This window comes from Protomyctophum parallelum (genome assembly GCF_964188405.1).
Source record: "Protomyctophum parallelum genome assembly, chromosome: 9".
In the NCBI taxonomy this organism is placed as follows: domain Eukaryota; kingdom Metazoa; phylum Chordata; class Actinopteri; order Myctophiformes; family Myctophidae; genus Protomyctophum; species Protomyctophum parallelum.
The window spans coordinates 48,554,291-48,570,746 of NC_139706.1; the positions used below are offsets into that span (position 1 = coordinate 48,554,291).

A 16,456-nucleotide genomic window follows, 5' to 3' on the forward strand; every position below is an offset into this window, starting at 1 on the left:
CGCAGGCCAGACCCCTTCATGAGACTTGTTTGACAGCTCTACGGTTGTGTAATGTTGGAATCATGTTTTAACTGCATTTCAGACAGTTAACCACTTAACCCATTCTGACCTGAGATCAGATTCTAAAAATGTCTTCTACATCCTGACAGTTTTCTGAAAAAGCTATGTTTCTATGTCAGTCGTTCTTCAATTTTTCAAAAATAGCAGACCTACAAGCTCATATCGCGCCACTCGGTGGCGCGCTATGAGCTTGTAGATCTGCTATTTTTCAACAGCTATAGCATAACATAATGCTAACACCAAAAGGGGTTCCCGCCCCAAAATGGGTTAAACACTCAACTTGTACTTGGTCTGCTCCTTTTCCACCCCAAGCATTTCCCAAAACATTGTTGTCAAAAAAAGGCAATCTACATCCTCACGACACTTATTGTGAGCTTGTAGATATGATGTTTTCACTTTTCAGTTGTTTATGTTACACAGCTAGAATATAGAGGCTGGCACCTGCTCAAATGCTTTATGTAAAACAAAAACTAAATCATGACAAAAGGAGTTCATGGCTTCCCCCTGTAGTAACCTGGAGAAAACCCCCTTGGAAGCTGGAAGCCCCACTATTCTACAAACAAAAACTGGCTCTGACTGACTGACTGACAGACAGACAGACAGACAGACAGACAGACAGACAGACAGACAGACAGACAGACAGACAGACAGACAGACAGACAGACAGACAGACAGACAGACAGACAGACAGACAGACAGACAGACAGACAACCTGCCACTTCAACATACATCCTCCTTCAGTAAAAAAGAGAAGAGAAGACTCCACCAGAGCTTTTATACTGTCTTGTTTCATTAGCCAACCTGATTCAGCTGCTGCTCACAGGTGATCACACTCAGGGCCAATCAGACTTCAGAGAGGAGAGCAGAGAGAGGGGAGAGGAGAATGTGTAAATCACTGGTGGTAAATGTTCTTTCTATTCCTCTGTACTGTACAGAAGTACAGAGCATCTGTACTTTACTTGAGTTGAGTATTAGATTATTATTATTATTATTATTATTATTATTGTTGTATACACTTACTTACTAGAGTACATTTCCAAGACAAATATTTTACTTTTACTCAAGCACATTTCTAGGAAGACTAAAGTAATTTTATGTTGGCTGTTTTTTGTGGGTGTGTTAATCCTCCAGTGGTGGAAAGTAGATTTACTCAAGTAGGCCTACTGTACTGTGCATGTATCATAATTTGATAGATAGATTGATTGATTGAATACATTCAAATTGCTGGATGCAGGTGGTCATTCTAATCAAACGTTTCAAAACATTAATGTCAAAAACCACTTGAGCTGTATTTGGGTAAAGTGATGATAATATTAGAAGACATTCAACTTGTATCCGAGGGCGAACTTGCAAGTTGCAAGTCTGAACTAAACTCCCAAGGAGTAAGGACTCAAGTCTGAACTTCCCAAGTTTGGGTATATTGAGAAACGGCCATTAGGTGGCAGTGTGGCACTGTGACATGTTTAAAAATCAACAAAGACAACTTTTATTATGAAATCGACCTCCGGGATGTCACGTTTGTTAATTAGATGTCACTTGACGCACTTTGTTGTTGTTGTTTTTCACGTGGAAGCAGACAGTGATTCTTCAGAACGTAACGGTATGTAAATCAATATGTTTATGTTGTTCATATTATAGTTCATAATATCACACATAAACTTCAGACTGATACATCGTTTCAATGTTTATAGATAAACAACGACATCAATTGCACGGAGTCACAGAATTCTACAGGTCACCGGCTGTGCTGTAACAGGTTTTTATTCCGTTTTCATTGGTTTATGTTCATTATTCCTGCAGTGTTGCCATGTCTGCTTATTACAAGTGACGCTGGGCTTGTTTTTCTGTAATATTGCTTGTTAAATATTGGTAGATGTGGGTTTATTTGGTCTTTGGTCGTTTCTACTAAAGTTTCTACTATAAAGACCAAATATGATGATTTGGTCTTGTTTCTAATGTGTAGTTGTTTATTTGGTATTGTTTCTAAAGTGTAGTTGTTTATTTGGTCTTGTTTCTAATGTGTAGTATTTGGTCTTGTTTCTAATGTGTAGTTATTTATTTGGTCTTGTTTCTAAAGTGTAGTTGTTTATTTGGTCTTGTTTCTAAAGTGTAGAATTGTTTATTTCATGGTCTTGTTTCTAATGTGTAGTATTTGGTCTTGTTTCTAAAGTGTAGTTGTTTATTTGGTCTTGTTTCTAAAGTGTAGAATTGTTTATTTCATGGTCTTGTTTCTAAAGTGTAGTTGTTTATTTGTAGATAATGTATTTGATAGAGGACCCTACATAAAACAAATAGGTTGTGCCAGTGTCACACTGAGTGAAGGTAGTGTAGGCCAAAATTGGCACTGAACCAACTCTCAAACTACTCCCAAAATGCTCAAAAATGGCAAAATAACAAAAATAGCAAGCAGTCTTTTCTATACAAAAAAAAATCTGTTTTTATTTCACCTTTGCAGAGTCCACAATAAATGGTCATTCAAACGAACCAAACACAAACAAGGTATTTACAGCCCACTGGCCAGGTTGTCTCTTTTGCTCTGCTCTGCTCCCTACAATCCTACGTTGATTGGCAGTGGCAGGTGCTCCTTATAAAGGCTAGGCTCCTCCCATTTAGACCAAACCAACCCCCGGATTGATTCCACAATCGAACCAGTGCATCAATGTCCAGAGACATCACAAATCATTCATAAGTCATAAATAACACACATTTTAAAGTGTCACATACTACTCTATAAATCATTCCTATAATATAATCAAAGTCAAGACATCTCTAAACACAACCCTCCCACTGTTGGCATGTTCCCCACACCCCACAGCTAGTGGTTGGTAGTTGCTCCCTTCAATGGAGTCAACAGTCAATTAACTTTAACCCATTCTGACCTGAGATCAGATTCTAGAAATGTCTATTACATCCTGACAGTTTCATTATGAATCCATTCTGACCTGAGATCAGATTCTAAAAGTGTCTTCGATTTTTCAAAAATAGCAGACCTACAAGCTCGTATCGCGCCACTCGGTGGCGCGATTTGAGCTTGTAGATCTGCTATTTTTCAATAGCTAAAGCACGTCAAAATAACAAATATCACTCTACAATCATAAATAATAATTAAAATGTTAACATTGTTAAAATGTAAAAAAAAAATATATTCCACATTATTTTGTCACCTTGCTCACCTAGCAGATATACAAGCTCTGCTCACAATATGTTGTGTCATGAGCTTGTGGATCTGCTATTTTCAAATGTGGTTTAACGTGATCGCTTCTCTTGGGCTTGTTTTCATAGACCTGGCAGTTTATTTCTCAATCTGCCGGAGCGTTTACATTGGTCGTCATGGTAACAGTTACTATTACTAAACTACATATAGCTTATGCTTGTTCACATTGACCGTTTCGATTGTTGTTTGAACAAAATGCGACCCCCCCCAAAGTGGGGTCCTTGAGAGAGTTCCTGGGGGTCCCCAGCTAAATGATAATTTAGGAACCAAATGGACCCTTATGGCTCTGTAACTCAGAGCCCTAACGGATCCATTTGGTTCCATTTGTACACTCTCAGAGTTAAAATTAGCTTTGATTTTACAATATACATTGGGGTCCCAGAGATATAAATTCCATTACATGAGGGACCGTAGCCTAATTCAAGGTAAAGCCAGGGGGGTCCTTGAAATGAAAATGGTTGAGAATCACTGCTAAAGCCGTAACAATCTTCTCTTATGGGGGTCCCTGGCATATATTTTCAAATGGGGGTCCGCAGGCTAAGTATCATTTTGGGGGTCCTTGATTGAGATGGAAAAAGTTTGGGAACCACTGTATTTAGAGCTCCATGAAACTCTGTCTTCATCGGGAAAATATGATGCAAATATGCAAATATAATCATGATATTTGCCTGATGAAGAACTAGTATAGTAGGTCGAAACGTTGCAATTTGTTGCCTGTATAAATAAAGTACGTTTCAAATGGAGCTCATGAAACTAGTGTGCGGATGTTCCTTAATTCTCTTCCTTCGTAAATAAACATTAACAGGAAGACCTGATCCTTAATCCTTAATAATTGGCTGTTTGGTCAAAAAAGGTAATGACAAGTTTACTGCATGATTAGAACTTGATTTGGACATTCGACATTAATGTTGAATATTTCTTACAATTGCTACAAAGTGGTGAAGAAAAGTCTTGGTAAGAAATGTATTCCCAGATTTTATGAATACCCTCTGAGTAATAGTTTCACTGTTAACCCATTCTGTACGGGAACCCCTTTTGGTGTTTTAACTATTGAAAAATAGCAGATCTACAAGCTCATAGCGCGCCACCGAGTGGCGCGCTACGAGCTTGTAGGTCTGCTATTTTTGAAAAATCGCGAAAATGCGGCACAAATCTTTGAACATATATTCTTTCAGAAGACTTTTTTTTAATTATTTCGACGTCAGTTAACTGTCACTGTGCAGACTGTAGACAATGAGATTGATTGATTGATTGATTGATTTTTGCTTTGCCTTTCAGATGATTTCACTGTCCAGAGTGAATAATGGACAATCAACAAGGTTCATTTGTCTCTTATCATACAGGTACAACACAATTTATTTAGTTCTGTATTTACCCAGGGTATATAGCTGAGCACAGGTGCTAATGTTGTCCAGCAGGGGGAGTGGTTTCACCAGGCTAGGACTCGACTACAAGCTGTCTTCCCTTGGGATTGATTGATTGATTGATTGATTAACAGTTTGCAGAATTACAGTACATTTCAAGCACAACTCAATACAAAGACTGTTAACTGTGAGTGGACGACCCAATTAAGCATTACACTTGTTTACAAATAATTCATCAGCGGGGTCTGTCTGTGGCGGCCTTTCTCTGTTGCAAGGTTGTGTTGAATACCGGAAGACTCGCCCCGGTGCTTGCCCGTTGGAATTGTCACCAGTGAGGGGGATAACTTTGTACTATGCTATTGGCTGTTTGTATTATTTTTGGAAAAATATAAAAAGATACTCCTGTAGAAAGGCTATATTATTTTACTTATATTGACCCTATAAACAATTTAGTATTATGTAAGGTTTTGCACACTCAAATGGTACCTCGTCAGATAATCCCCACATATCCTACAACAACTTCTGTGAACAGACTTCAATGTAGTAGCTTTTCATAAATTATATTTGTACTTAGGCTGTTCTGCTGTCATGAAAGTTTATAGTTAGAGAAATTCAAAGTCCAGCCGTCTGCTGTCCCAGCCTCTCCCACCAACCCCTCACATTGGGGACATTTCTGGGAGGAAAACAGAAACGGGGCGAGTCTTCTTGTTACCGTTGTGTTCACTGAGTCTGTTAGTGAACATAGTCAAGGCTTTCCTAAGTTTTGGTTCGTTTACCGTGCTCAAGTATTCAGGCAATACTATATAATATTATTCTCTTTTTAGTGCTATATAAGGCTTTCCATTTTGCTTTGGTTTTGGGTTGTCTCGATCTTTCCAGCATGCCAGGTAGATTTATTTTTGGTTTCTTATACTCTGGTGAAGTCCAATCACTTTTCCGTCTGGTAGCTGTGCTTGTGTTTGTGCACAGATTCCCCGGACCAGCCGACTAAGCAGTGTTGATTTTGTCGACTTTAAAACTAAGACGAAAAAATGTTCATCGACTACCTTTTTTCACTGACAAAAACTAAATGAAAACTAAGCTATGATCAATAATACTAAGACTAAATATAATGACAATTTCGTCAACAAATAAAAACTAGACTCAAATGTTAGGAAGGGACTAGTGGACAAGAGATGCAGTATAAGTCATTTTACACTGGTTGCATGCTGAAAATAGCCGATCTACAAGCTCACAACGCGCCGCCCTGCGACGCGTTGTGAGCTTGTAGATCGGCTATTTTCAGCAAGTGTAAAAACAGTCATTACGACGGCATCAAGGCCCGCCGAAATACATTTTAGTCGACTAAATCAACTGTAGATTCAGTCGACTAAAATCTTATGACATTTAGTCGACTAAAACTAGACTAACACTTAACACATTCCAGGTGACTAAAATGTGACTAAAACTAAATGAAAACTATTCAAGGGACTAAAACTAAAATCTAAATCTGCTGCCAAAAACAACATTACAGAACAGTCTATGTATTCCTCCTTACAGAACAGTCTATGGGGGGCAGTTCTCCTCCACCATCAGGAACGGTTTCTGTTAAACGGGAACCTGAAGACGACCTTGACCCCCTGACCTCCAGCTCAACGCGGACCACACTGGTAGGTGTGTGTGTGTGTGTGTGTGTGTGTGTGTGTGTGTGTGTGTGTGTGTGTGTGTGTGTGTGTGTGTGTGTGTGTGTGTGTGTGTGTGTGTGTGTGTGTGTGTGAACGCTCCACCCATCCTACACTTATGTGACTATTTATCTTGTCGTTTATTGACTGGAGTTCCTTACATTTACGGGCCGACAAAACTATTAATTTATCTCTGAATCTATGGTTTTGATCAGAACGCCAATGTTCTGTCCTAATTGCTGACTTAACCAAGCGTTTGGAATATTAATGCTTCTAAAGAGAGATCAAGACTTAATACCATCACTGAATACACACTGAATACTATCGCCATTTTATTTCATTCATATTGCTATTAGTATTTACAATGAGAAGCGGATGGGGGCTGGTGGTGCCACATACTATAGCATGTAACACTGTCCATGCGACCAACACTCCCCGGTCATTTCCAAAGCCGGCCGGCAATGTTAGTCAAACGGTAGCCTCGAAAACCCAGACGTTTTTATTTCCAGGGAGAAATTAAAAAAGTCTGGGTCCGAGTCCACTTCAATTGACACACACACATACACACAGACACACCACTCTCTCTCTCTCTCTGTAGCTCTAATTAATTAGTCTCATGTACAGCGCGACATGAGACTAATTCCATGAGTCCACCAATAGAGCACCGAAGTCTGACATCACTTTCAGTAGAGGGCGTCAGTCCCCAGGTTCATGTATGTTTTTAGTTGCATTGAAATCGCCATAGGAGGATTTTTAGATTGCTTCATATAAGAACTGTGTTTGAAAAATAAACATGTCACCCCGGCCGCTTCACTCATATGGATATGAAGAATCAACTGACTGAGAGAAAACGCTAATGCTACTGCTGCTGAATTAGTTACATTTTCTCTAGAAGCAGACTGTATCATATATGAGTGACTGACTGTTGCAAACGATACAGAGAAACCTCCCTGACAATAACGCAGAGACAGCTTGTTTATTTTTGGACCACAACGCTTATAGTAGACGATATTAAGATCACCCCATGTTATTCTCCGAATCGAAGGGATGAGCGAGTTACGTCAGGACTTCGGTGCTCTATGCCATAGAAAGCATAGGTGGACTCCAGGCTAGTCAAATACATTGTCCTCAATAATGTCATCCGACATTGTTTAGTCTTAGTCTAGTGGACTAAATATCAAAATCTAATCTAGTCTTTTAGTCTTAAGTCTTAGTCAACAAAATCAACAGTGACTAACGACTACATTCTAATTCTAATTGTAAACAGGAAGCTGAAGACATCGTCAAACAGGAAGTTGAAGACATCGTCAAAAAGGAAGCTGAAGACATCGTCAAACAGGAAGTTGAAGACCACCTTGAACAGGAAGTTGAAGACGTCGTCAAACAGGAAGTTGAAGACCACCTTGAACAGGAAGTTGAAGATGTCAAACAGGAAGCTGAAGACGTTGTCAAACAGGAAGCTGAAGAACACCTTGAACAGGAAGTTGAAGACGTCTTCAAACAGGAAGTTGAAGACCTCACCAAACAGGAAGTTGAAGACCACCTTGAACAGGAAGTTGATGACATCGCCAAACAGGAAGTTGAAGACCACCTTGAACAGGAAGTTGATGACATCGCCAAACAGGAAGTTGAAGACCACCTTGAACAGGAAGTTGAAGACAACGTCAAACAGGAAGTTGAAGACCACCTTGAACAGGAAGTTGAAGACAACGTCAAACAGGAAGTTGAAGACCACCTTGAACAGGAAGTTGAAGACGTCGTCAAACCGGAAGTTGAAGACCACCTTGAACTGGAAGTTGAAGGTGACATGGACATCAGTGTGTTAGCTGGTATGGAGAACAGTACAGATTCTGACAGCACATTTTGATGTAGTCAGTCTTTTAGTCAGTGTTTTGAATAAAAAATATAATTTAGTTTTACTCACATGTCCGTCATCTGAAATGTTTTAGTTCCAGTCTAGATCTAACCTGACGCTGCCAGATCCAAAAAGCTTGCTACACAAATTTGTTTCACAGCTTATTGGGATCTGGGATCGTGGAAGCAAATTCGACGGGGCTGTTCCTTTTTTTCAAGATACTTGGTAGATGATTGGATGGGACCGTCTGTCTATCACCGTGTGGGCGTGCAAACACAACCAATCATATTGACGTGTCTATATTGCTTCACATCCGGTTTCGCACATATCCCGCCCTTAGCTCACGCTGATTGGCTCGAACCGGGAGCGGTTCGGTGTTAGCTCAACTCCCTGAGAGGTCCCAGATGGTTGTGGTGTTGGGGAACATGGTTACCCAATACCGCCCCCATCTGGCAGCGTCAGGTTAGTCTAGATCTACAGTTGATTTAGTCGACGCTTGTGATGATTTGATTTGTTGACCATGCATGATGATGTCTGACGATAATAAGAGCACCCCTCACTTCATTTTTATTTTTAAATTTGCGTTTGGTTGTAGTTATAAATAATAATCTTTCTAATAATCTTTAGTTCCGTCACCTTTTTATCAACAACTCAGCGCTGCTGATGTCAGTTGTTAGTCAAATAACTAAACATAGTCCTTTTTTATTGTGGAACGTGTTCATCCTTGTTCTTCTAACGAGTCTTTCCTGTTCTCTCTCTCTCCTCAGTCAGGAAGCAGCGAGGAGCATCAGCTCAGCCCAGACTCCACTGCTGTGAGCGCTGTGACAAAAGCTTCGCCAGGCCGTCTCATCTGAAGAAGCACCGGGCGAGTCACAAAAAACCCACTCCAACTGCAGCAGCAGAGAAACCACACCAATGTGACCAGTGCGACAAAAGATACGCTCACCGCTCTCATCTCAAGAAGCACCGCCGGGCGAGTCACAGAAAACCCACTCACACTGCAGCAGCAGCAGAGAAACCCCACCGATGTGACCAGTGCGACAAAAGCTACGGCGACAGAGGCGCTCTGACGAGGCATCGACGAGCCACTCACTCCGCGGAGAAACCCTACCGCTGCGCGCAGTGCGGCAGCGGCTTTGTGCGGTCGGAGCAGCTGCGGGTCCACGGCCTCATGCACGCGGACCACAAGCCCTTCTCCTGCGAGCGCTGCGGCGAGAGCTTCAGGAGCCTCAACCACCTGAAGCTGCACCGGACACGTCACACGGGAGAGAAGCCCTACCGCTGTGCGCAGTGTGGGGAGAGCTTCAGGTGAGAAGAAAGCCCTACCAGCAGCAGTCAGGAGTCCTGCAACGGGTCCTGTCGGGTACCCCGGATACCCGACGGGTACCCGACGGGTACCCGGGGGTCTAGTTTGTATTTTAAAGGTATATTCAGTGATTTCACTCAAAAAACCATTAGGTTTCGTTTTTGGCTAGGTGGCAATTAAAGCCTTTCATCCAATCAGGATAGAGAGCCAAAAACGAAACCTAAGGTTTTTTGACCCCCACAGGGGTTAACTGGGGACAGGGAGGAACTCCTTATATGGCCAGCACACTCTATAGTAGAGAGGATGATTATCACAACAAAACAAAGAAATAAGTGATATTTGAATTAAGTGAAATCACTGAATATACCTTTAATCTCCAATGCTGGCCTACTTGAAGTGCCTAAAAGAATGTGCACAAAAAAGTATGGTGAGGCAGCTTTTTGCTTCTATGGCCCAACAGCCTGGAATAAACTTCCATTCGAGCTCAGACACGCACCCTCTGTAGACATTTTTAAATCCCAACTCAAGACTCACCTCTTCACCCTTGCTTTTAGTTGAGTTTTTTTTTTATTTTTTTATGTGTTTTTATTTATTTTATGTTCTTATATTCGGTTTTGTTCTCTGCTATTGTTCTATCATTTTAACTACTTGTGTTTTATTGTATTCTATTTTTGTGTCCTGCCCTCTGAAGCACTTTGAGCTGCATTTATGTATGAAAAGTGCTATACAAATAAAGTTTATTATTATTATTATTAATATCATGGGTGACGGGGCGATCCACGGACCTGATTATTGACGGGGCGGGGCACAGGTTGTCTAAATTAGACCCGTGCAGGACTCTGACACCAGTGTTGGTTAAGTTTCTACTCATAGTCCTTTGAATTAAAAAAGAAAACATTGTAGTTTAGTCATCTGAAATGTTTTTCGTTTGAGAATTAACCCATTAACGGTGACATTTATATAATACTTTTCAGGGCGTCGAGCACGTTGAAGGATCACCAGCGCGCCCACTCGGGGGAGAAACCCTTCGGCTGTGACCAGTGTGGGAAAAGGTTCATCGGCGCCAACGACCTGAAGAGACACGGGAGGACGCACAGCGGAGAGAAACCCTACCACTGTGCCCAGTGTGGGCGGAGCTTCGCTCTCGTGCACCACCTGACACGTCACTTCAAGCGGAAGGGACACGCCCAGCTTTAACCCATTCTGACCTGAGATCAGATTCATAACGAGGTTTCCACTGGACACACACCGGTCTGATTAACCCATTCTGACCTGAGATCAGATTCATAACGAGGCTTCCACTGGACACACACTGGTCTGATTAAAAAAAAGTACTCCGATGTTTTGAGTATTTGATTTGTATTTGTATTTAAAGACCTGTAAGGGTCCATTTGGAACCCCCTGAGGTAACACTTTTAGAACCACTACAATAATACACTGACACCACATCAGACAGGAACGCCCAAAAACGTCACATCCGTTTTTTTTTTCCCTGGGCAGAATTTTCTATGGCTGCCAATGCGACTTTTTCCAATCCTTAATCACATACGGACAAACATCTATGCCGATAATATCTAACTTGCGGAGGTAACGTGCCTTGTCCACGGGCAACAGATCTTTCAACGTATGGCATTGCAAATACGTTTGATAATCGCTATACTCTGCGCAATATTGTTTTGGAAAAATGCCGCAAATTGCATGGCAGCGAACGAGAGCAAATCACAACTTTTGATTGATTGATTGAAATATTTATTAACAGTTTGCAGAATTTACAGTACATTTCAAGCACAAACTCAATACAAAGACTGTTAACTGTGAGTGGACGACCCAATTAAGCATTACACTTGTTTACAACAGGGTCCACATTGTTCAATTCATCAAAACATTTAGAGACATACAAATAGACACTTCTATGTAGTTAAAGAACAGAACAGGAATTCAAAGATACATATACAGTGAGGGGAAAGGGGGTGGGGGGGATTCAGATTTTACAGAGGCCAGTTTCGAATTGCAGCCGTCCGTAGGTGCCCTTTGAGAGCGGTTTTGAAGGAGTCAAGGGATTCACATGTCTTAATGACTGTTGGTAGGGCGTTCCACATTTTGGTGGCATAGGAGCGAAAATAATTGAGTCCCTTGTTTGTGCCAAATCTGGGTTGTACATGGTTTGTTGCACTCCCCTGGGGATGGTGACTCCGCCCTGAATACGCGTTGTGGTGTCGGTCTATAATGTGCAATAGTGAACGTATGACTGAATCTTTGTTTTATGCAAAACATTTTAATGAAGGTTTTAACCAAATAAATGAATTGTGCAATGCATCCTGGGTAAACCGTGCAACTGTTAGGCCTACCATGGCGATAGGACAACATCGTTCTTTTAATAATGAATTATTAAACGTCGATTAAACGTCACGTGGATTATTGTTCTCATTATGAATTAACCCATTCTGAACGGGCACCCATTTTGGTGTCAGCATCATGTTATGCTTTAGCTATTTAAAAATAGCAGATCTACAAGCTCATATCGCGCCACCGAGTGGCGCGATACGAGCTTGTAGGTCTGCTATTTTTGAAAAATCGAAGAGCGACTGACATTTTTAGAATCTGATCTCAGGTCAGAATGGGTTCATCAGACCAGTGTGTGTCCGGCGGAAACCTCGTATGAATCTGATCTCAGGTCAGAATGGGTTAAGCAATAATACTCGACAGGGTGTGCTTTTACCGTGATTATTGGCACACCACACCAGTGATGCGTTCAGGAACTGGGCTTTAGCAAGCTTCTTCCTTTCATTGCACAATAACTTGTTTTCTTTTGGATATGTAATTGTTTCTATTTCATACAAAGGGAGTCAAACCAACGCGCCTCAAGCCTGAAACGGCTGATCCGGTGCTTCACAAGGTGCATAAGGACATCCAAAGTTGCATAAGGAGAAGAGACTGGAGCAGCACGGACATTTAGAGCCTTTTATTTAGGTGCTGAGTATACAAAAACGACTAACGTTTCGACCTCGCGGTCTTCATCAGAGTCCTGTTTCTATTTCATATTACATTATTGAGACTAAATGCTTCGAGAGCCACTGGTTTAAACCATTCGTGGACTTTGGGTTAAACATTCTCAAAGACAACTCCATTCAAAAGTGAGTTTGGGAGGTGTATGCCCTTCCTGTGTCACTAAGAGTGTCCTTTAAAATAAAGAAATATAAGACAAAGATAACGTAACTCTCCTAAAATAATCGGCAGAAGGCGCACACGGTACGTTAACTGTTGTCATTTGGGTTGTTTGTAAACAGTTCCGCCCCGTGGATAATGTGTTTGTGAACATGTGAATGTGGACATTTCATTGTGTTTATGTATGATCTGATGGACATTTCATGATCCAAGGACAGCTTTTACTTTACTTTACTTGTATTATGGATCCTCATTAGCATTTGCAAAAGCATGGCTATTCTTCCTGGGGTCCAGTACACAAAACACAACACACTATTCGCACAAACATACAATGGTTCACTTACAAAGGATACGAGATACATTTCACATTTTACATTTTCATCGTCATCAAAAGAGAGGGAAGGGTTTTCCATACCTCCATAAGTCCATATCTTTTTTTTTTCTTTTTCTTTTTTTCCATATGTCATCAAATTAACTAAAAATAATATTGAAATAATACTACATTAAACAATTCAAATAAAATCAATGGAAATTAATTTGCTTAAACACAAATCAGTCAGGTTCATGAAATTAACTCGACTGTCAAAAAGGACATGTTTATAATTCATTTGTTTTGTGTTTTTCGGTTTTTCACGTCTCTAGGGCAAATAAAGTGGAGCGTATAGTCTTTTCGGCTAGAGCATTTAGGAGCGTTATAATCTCGTTCAATCAAGCTATTAAAATCTATTGAACGAGATACTGTAAATTGAGTACTTTTTTTCCACCGCTGGGTATTATAACGTTAGTCTCTCAAGACAGACCGGACCGTTGACTCGCATCAATTCACGGAAAAGAGGGCACTGTTTTTGTTCCTTTCTTTTTTTGACGATGGGTTCTCAGATTCTTATAACGTTGACAGGGTCCTCAGAGTGTTATAATGTTGACAGGGTCCTCAGAGTGTTATAACACATTCTGACCTGAGATCAGATTCATACGAGGTTTCCCACTGGACACACACTGGTCTGATGAACCCATTCTGACCTGAGATCAGATTAAAATAAAATGTCAGTCGTTCTTCGATTTTTCAAAAATAGCAGACCTACAAGCTCGTAGCGCGCCACTCGGTGGCGCGCTATGAGCTTGTAGATCTGCTATTGTTCAATAGCTAAAGCATAACATGATGTTCCCGTTCAGAATGGGATAACGTTGACAGGGTTAGCGAGAGTTTGGCTCACTTGACATCTGTGTTGAGAGGCTCTCTTTGTCCTTCAGTCAGAACGGGCCCTTTATGTTCCCTAATGATCCGCCACACAGCAGCCGACGATAAACTACGTTCGGTCACAAAGAAAGTGCCATAAAAGTATCAATGGCTGACACAGAACAGGGGGGGGGGGGGGGGGGACTCGGTGATGAGGAGGAAGAGAATGACTCGGCGCTGCACTGCATCTCAATGCTCCGGTCTAGAACTTCACGGTGAAAATCCAGAGTGTTCATCAATCTGAACGTGTTTGTGTGTGTGTGTGTGTGTGTGTGTGTGTGTGTGTGTGTGTGAAGGGGTGGGGGGGGTGGGGGGGGGGGGGGGTGGACCCTAAAGCACTAACACTCAGCAATTCAGATGTTGGTCTGAATTGCCTGTCTCTGTATTAACCTGTAAAAAGGAATAAAAACAAAGTAAAACACACAAAATACAAGCTCCAACAGCTGATCTATAACGTGTTAGTTTGAAGTTAGTTTGACGATTATTATTTTTGAGTGGTGCAGCAACCACTCCTACAACCAGCATACGTTTATATGACTTATTAGTACCAGTAGGGGGCGCCAGAAACAGAGAGAGGGATAGTGGCTGCTCTGTTGGCTGCTAATGAGAGAGAGAGAGAGAGTGGGGGGGGGGGGGCACCACTCAGTTCACACAGGTGTGATTTTTAAAACGTTTTAACTTTGTTGACAACCTCAAAATAGGGACACCAAGTTTGAAATTGGTTACATTAATTAAAACACAGACGTAGATGTCGTCAACGAATTCGATGCACAAGCGTATACGCGAAGCAATTGGCTGCAGTGTGATGATCAGAGCGTCCATTAGACGGGAACGCAAAGAGAGCCTGAAGAAAGAGATAAAGGATACGGAGCTTTAGGGAAGAATAAGTAGTCTCTCTCCACTGTTCTGACCCGTCCACCAGCTATAGGGAAGAATAAGTAGTCTCTCTCCACTGTTCTGACCCGTCCACCAGCTATAGGGAAGAATAAGTAGTCTCTCTCCACTGTTCTGACCCGTCCACCAAGCACTGTTCTGACCCGTCCACCAAGCACTGTTCTGACCCGTCCACCAAGCACTTGGGAGAGCAAATCTCACGTTGAATAAAAGGTGGCGAAGAATGAGAGCCAGAGGAGGAGGAGAGAGAGAGAGAGAGAGAGAGCTGAAAATAGACAATCTACAAGCTCACAACGCGTCGCAGCCCTAAAATTATGATCCAGGGAATTATTTGGTGTAATTTTTATTCCAGTTTGGGGGTTCCGTCCGGCCTGAGGACTACAAAGTACAAACCAGTGACTGACTACAACGTGACGTATAACTTATCATCCGCTCCCAATAGGATCATTTAAACCCATTCTGACCTGAGATCAGATTCATACGAGGTTTCCACTGGACACACACACTGGTCTGATTAAACCCATTCTGACCTGAGATCAGATTCATACGAGGTTTCCACTGGACACACACACACTGGTCTGATTAAATCCATTCTGACCTGAGATCAGATTCATACGAGGTTTCCACTGGACACACATTGGTCTGATTGACCCATTCTGACCTGAGATCAGATTCATACGAGGTTTCCACTGGACACACACACTGGTCTGATTAAACCCATTCTGACCTGAGATCAGATTCATACGAGGTTTCCACTGGACACACATTGGTCTGATTGACCCATTCTGACCTGAGATCAGATTCATACGAGGTTTCCACTGGACACACATTGGTCTGATTGACCCATTCTGACCTGAGATCAGATTAAAAAAATGTCAGTCGTTTTCAAAAATAGCAGACCTACAAGCTCGTATCGCGCCACCTATGAGCTTGTAGATCTGCTATTTTTCAATAGCTAAAGCATAACATGATGCTAACACCAAAATGGGTGCCCGGTCAGAATGGGTTAGACCCTCCCAGGCTAATAGGATACGGAGATGCGGTTTAAGTGGTGAAAGTGAGGAGGGGAAAAGGTGGGCTATATAGAGGATATGCGCGTGACATCATCATCAAACCAGGAAGTTATTCAGGAACGCCTACTGAGTGGCAAAAAAACTATACTTCCTGGCCTCGACACCCCATACATCCACACAGAAAACTATACTTCCTGGCCCCGACAGCCCATACATCCACACAGAAAACTATACTTCCTGGCCCCGACACCCCATACATCCACACAGAAAACTATACTTCCTGGCCCCGACACCCCATACATCCACACAGAAAGGTCCTATCCGATTGCATTCAACAATGTTAAACTCACTTTGCCTGTTGCTTTGCCACTCAATTTGCCATTCACTTTTAATATAATTATATATTTTTTTTATCCTACGATTTTGTAACCCATTTTTCACCCCTGTGTCAATCATCTAATGTGATCCTGGGCTCTACACACCCTCCACCAACCTGGGGAGAGCAACGGACTTGAACTCATGCTTCCTTCATGCCTGAGTGTCCAAGTTGCTCCTTTACACCTGACAGGGGGGAGTTTCCCTGGTTGGACGTAGCGCGTGGAAGGAACACGTTATTCCAACCAGTTCCTTTCCCCTCCATCAGGCGCCCCGGCTGGCCAGGGGGAGGCAGTATAGAGACCAGTTCCT

The 16,456-nt window shown here is 41.9% G+C and overlaps 1 protein-coding gene across 1 annotated transcript; it reads left to right on the plus strand.

The window, feature by feature from the left end:
- The first annotated feature begins 1,757 nt into the window (after positions 1-1,757).
- On the plus strand, positions 1,758-10,786 carry LOC310864621 (uncharacterized protein). Its single transcript, XM_083773309.1, has 6 exons — positions 1,758-1,816; positions 4,553-4,617; positions 6,152-6,287; positions 7,567-8,128; positions 8,922-9,462; positions 10,435-10,786. The coding sequence occupies exons 2-6, from the start codon at positions 4,553-4,555 to the stop codon at positions 10,655-10,657; spliced, it is 1,527 nt and encodes a 508-aa protein (XP_083629435.1). The 5' UTR covers positions 1,758-1,816; the 3' UTR covers positions 10,658-10,786.
- Positions 10,787-16,456: the final 5,670 nt, after the last annotated feature.

Coding starts and splice junctions, on each gene's coding strand:
- LOC310864621 (XM_083773309.1), top strand. CDS start 4,553: ATGATTTCACTGTCCAGAGTGAATAATGGACAATCAACAAGGTTCATT. Junction 6,288..7,566: donor GCTCAACGCGGACCACACTG/GTAGGTGTGTGT, acceptor AATTGTAAACAG/GAAGCTGAAGACATCGTCAA. Junction 8,129..8,921: donor GGACATCAGTGTGTTAGCTG/GTATGGAGAACA, acceptor CTCTCTCCTCAG/TCAGGAAGCAGCGAGGAGCA.